Genomic DNA, 4,900 nt, shown 5'->3' on the forward strand with positions numbered 1-4,900 from the left:
GAAAGAAGATTGAGATAGCTTTGTGTGAAAGGAGGTAAGACCGTATCAGAAGTATTTATGCAGGTAAAGCCATTATAACCACTGGAGAGTTTGAAGAGTAGTTATTGAAGCAATATATTGATCAGAAATGAGATTTTTTAGACCCAAATACAGCTTAGGAATTTTGTAGTATCAATGTAGTAAGTTATAATTTTTTTGTTATTTCAAAATGCATATATGAAACTTACAAAAAAAATTTCTACAAGTTGTACATGCAAAGTTGTAGCAAGTAGGGCATATGAGTACAAATAAAATCATAGCATCATAAGTAATAGAGATCATTGTTTTCTATATACTTTTTATTTATTATTGAATGTTTTAAGAAAAATAACTGAAATTTAAGAATTTATTTGTAAACAGTATTAATATATATACACAAGTAATGTATGGTAACTAAAATGTCACTATTTTACAAAATAATGGTATAATAGTACTAAGACTAAGAAGAGTAAGACATTTGTATTTTGCAAAGGCCAGTTTGCTATTTGAAAAGGTAACATTAGCTACATGTGTGCCATGTGATTTACAACTTGTGGAGTGGGATTATTAGTTAGACACTGTTCAAAGGTGAATAAAAAAATAAATATAAATAGATTCATACTGTTATGAGATTTAAGCTATTTAGAATAAACAGTTGTGGTTTCCTGTTACAATTTGCAGTCATTCTAGAAAAAAAAAAAAAAGAGTTATTTAGATTTGTTTTTTTTTTTAATTTTTTTTTTATGGTGGTTATGAGGTCAGTCAAATCAACAAACCGCCCCGTATAGAGTTGAGGTAGAAAAAATAACAGATAAAATATAAAGTTGCACCATTGTTCATCCATATGCAGGTGCAACATGGTCAGACTTCCTGCTTACGGATGATAATGCATGTCCACACTTTGCAAGGGCAGTGACTGTATTCCTGGAAGCTGAAGGAATTCCCAGGATGAAGTGGCCAGCTAAGTCTCCTGACCTCAACCCAATACAGTACATCTGGGAGCAGCTACAGACACAGCTACAACCTGCCATTATTGAAGAATGGCAACAGATTCCACCACAACAATTGGCTAATCTGATCATGAGCATGTGCAGACATTGTGCAGCATTCATTAATGCTCGAGATGGTCATACAGACTACTGAAATAACCTTGACTGTGAATTGGACACTTCTTTCAATGACTGTTGATTTTGAAATTTTTCTTGTTAACATTGTACAGGGTGCATCACTTCCTCAGGCTCTGTTATCCAAGATAAATGTTAAAGAATTTAATAAACTGTAAAAATGACTTATCCAGGTGTTTTTGTTCCTAAAATGTTCAATCTATACATACCATTGCGGTAAGTGTTTGACATATATTCAAAATAAAACATGATCCCTAACAAATGTTGACTATTGTATACTAGGATACATATATTAGGGACATCTGGACACGTGGAACACACAAAATCTGATCCCGATGTCAGCCAATCCTCGGCACATCGGCACCAATACAATATTTCACTCAGGTCACAGGTTTATCTTATGCTAAAACTTAGTTTTGTGAAAAGTCAAGAAATAAGATTTTTTTTTCACCCAATAAATGCCTCAGACAAACTTACATGGAAGAAGAATTCAAGGTTGATCTTCTTTTTCTCTTTGCTTTAGAGCCAACTACGGGATTTCCAAAATGTTCAGGATTTGTTAGTGGGAGCTGATCTAAAGTCTATGTTCAAAAGAGTAAGTCACATTAATCAGAAAATACAAATATCCAATTTGATATATTTTCTCACAGTTAAGATTACAAAGTAACCCTTTTGAATAATTTTCCTTACTTCACCACGTAATGCAAATATACAAAACAAACCATGCCAAACAAATAAACACAAAAGAAACCCACACTACCATACTTTTATTCATTAAAGTTTGTTGCTGCTTTCAAAAAGAGTACTTGAAAATCATAATTTATCTTAAGAGAAAGTTATTAAAAAAGAAAACCCTCTTCATCTGAGGATTTTCTTGAGAATGTGGTACATTGTTTTATCATTCAATGTAATATTAAGAAGAATACGATCATAAATGTTTTAATGTAAATGTACTTGTGTTCTAGAAGTAATTAAATCATAAATGATTATATTGAAATCAATTATGAAGCTTAAGGAGTATAAACTTTCAGATACTGCAAAAAACAAATTATGAAACACAGAGACTGGCTATCTAACTTAAATGAGAAAGCTATGTAAAACATAAGAGATTTCTAGACTGATAGAGATGGGGAAGAATTTTCCTTAATTTATAAGAAGAAAAGTTTTTAGTTATAGCTTGGGACAATTACCAAAAGTAAAGCTCTCAACACTGATAAGATTTATTCTAGAACTAAAAGGAAGTTAAAAGGAGAATTGGTGAGGCTATTAACTTTTAAAAGTGTATTTAATAATGAGGATATTCAAGAATATTGAATAATTGTCAATGCAATATGTTTTGTTTTGTGTTCTTAATGACTGAGGATTAATTAGCTTAATTCGTTATTTCTATCTAATTCTTCAAGTTTCTTAGTTAAGCCTTTTCTGATGGTGCATCTTTCAAAGAATGTTAAAGTACCTCACAAAAAATAACTAGTTAGCTTTTACTCAATTATTGAAAACATATAAAGTGGATAGAAAACTGACTTGGTAGTAGAAAACAAATGGTGGTAATAATGAAGTTTCTGTTTATGATTTATGTCAAGAACTTCGAAAGCTTCTTGGAGTGTAATGAGTGCTAAATGTGCTAATGTTATTACTATGCTGTAAAGGAATTATCATGATGATATTGTTTCATTATTTAGCAAAAATGTCAGCAAAAAAATTTAAAAGTGATGCACTTTTAATATTGAAGGGTGTTGGAAAAAAGAGAATAATTCAGGTGAGATTGTTCATAAAAGCTTGAAAATCCGAGCAGAGTATTTAGCTTTGGTGAAAAGAGCCAAACAGAAATCTGGAATCCATTTTTCAGAAATTGTAAATCTGATAGTAAGAAGGTTATTGTACCTCATAAGTTTCTTGTGAGAGCTCGCTGAGAATACTAATGCAATTTTGGTTCTTTTATTCAGGAAGAGTATCAACATATTGGAAAGACAACAGAGGTACACTACTACAAAAAACCTAGATTAAGAAATTTGAGCTAAATAAATAGGCTTAAAAATGTTGAATTGTTTTCTTTGTAGAGTAGAAAAAATTGAAGTGACTTGTTTATGGTGTTTAAAATTATTAGGGCTTGGATAAACTGACAAATATTAAATTAATTATTAGGTATAATAAGCTTAAGTTTTGAAAATTCAAATTCAGACTTAATTTAGCAAAATTATTTCTCTGCTGGGATTAGAAGCTTGTGAAATGGGCTGCCTTACAATGTTTTTTAACATTCATATAAACAGTTGCTCAATAGGAATATGGAAAGAATGAACACATTTAATTTTTGTTGGCCAGTATGTCGGAGGAAGGCTTCTGGATAGGCGTAATATAATTCTCTTACTGTAAAAAAATAAAATAAAATTTAGTTTAAAAGACTAAACAGCAAAATATCAATTCATCAAATGAATACTATTAAACACCATGGATAAATAATCCATATGTTGAAAAATAATGGGCGGGTTAATATTTTTATTTTTTAGAGGTAAATGTGCAGGGACAGTCTTGAAGAAAATGGTCCCTTGTTGTCTGTATGCTATGTTATTATAAAATATGTAAATCAAAATAAATCTTCAAATACCGAGATGGAAAACACTTCTCTGATACATATAAAAATCATTTAAATGTTTTAAAAATTAACCAATAAAACATTATTTTGTACATATTAAGCAAAACAAAACATTATAATCATATACTGTATTAGTTTACCTCGCTTTCAGCAAAATGTCTGCCACTTTTTAAACAAAGAGATGTTCTTCTTAGTGTTGTTTCATCTCCATCATCAAAAACTGAAAAAAAATATTATTTCTACTTTATTCTACTTATTTCTTCAATAATATAAAACTGACCTTTGATCTTTACAAAGTAACCTGTCTTGATTGTGTTTTAGTAGACTAGTACTTTGTAAAATACAGTCACATTTCAATTATTATACATTATATATGTATATAGATTATTTTGTTTTGAAATAAGTTCTTAAACTTATTTTTCTTAAAACATAGAACAGTAAATAAAGAAGAAAAGCAAACAATTATCTTTTCTAGTTATGACCTTTGTACTCAATTGCTGCTTGACGTATGTTGCTAAGCCTTTAAAAATTTTGCACGTGGAAGATATGAAAAAATATTTATAGGTTTTATATACATTTGAATAACCAAAATTTCATAAATTGCAATATCAATACCAGAATTATAATTTATCAATTTTATTAACAAGGATGTATTTGGGTCTAAAAAATATGAAATTTCATTCAGACTAAAGACTTGACTTTCCTCTATGCTGTTTTGTATCGAAAGAAAGATATAATGGCTTTATATTTGAAAATGGCTGAGAAGGCCACTAGGGAGACATTCTGAGCTTTAGATTTGTTATTCATGTCATATATAGAAGTAAGAGTATATAAGGGAGCATTTCCAACAATGGAAAGAGGTGGGTGGGATGCCACTGCATTTGATTTATTACATGAGCAATATCTTAGCAAATAGAAAAGATAAGATGATCTTATTTTATATTCTAGTTTGTCAATATCGGTAATTCGAGTTTCTAAATCATACAAAACTATAAACTTTGTATTTTGACTTCATAAACATCTAATTTGAACCAGTGCTGCATTCAACATACCATATTACACATAAAAATTGACTTTTATCTGTTGTTGTTTTTTAATATTTACTTTTAAATTAAGAAATTGAGTAATGTATAGTACTAAAATTTGAATTATAATCTACAGTTTG

At 29.5% G+C, this 4,900-nt stretch overlaps 1 protein-coding gene across 1 annotated transcript in view; it reads right to left on the reverse strand.

The window, feature by feature from the left end:
* LOC106461876 (AT-rich interactive domain-containing protein 4A-like) overlaps positions 1 to 4,900 on the reverse strand; it is a 43,659-nt gene that overhangs the window by 31,893 nt on the left and 6,866 nt on the right. Inside the window, 2 exon segments of the mRNA XM_013921745.2 lie at positions 1,620 to 1,723; positions 3,876 to 3,955. Of these exon segments, the coding sequence (XP_013777199.2) occupies positions 1,620 to 1,723; positions 3,876 to 3,955 (184 nt within the window).

This window comes from Limulus polyphemus, unplaced genomic scaffold (assembly GCF_000517525.1).
Source record: "Limulus polyphemus unplaced genomic scaffold, Limulus_polyphemus-2.1.2 Scaffold41, whole genome shotgun sequence".
NCBI classification, from domain to species: Eukaryota; Metazoa; Arthropoda; class Merostomata; order Xiphosura; family Limulidae; genus Limulus; species Limulus polyphemus.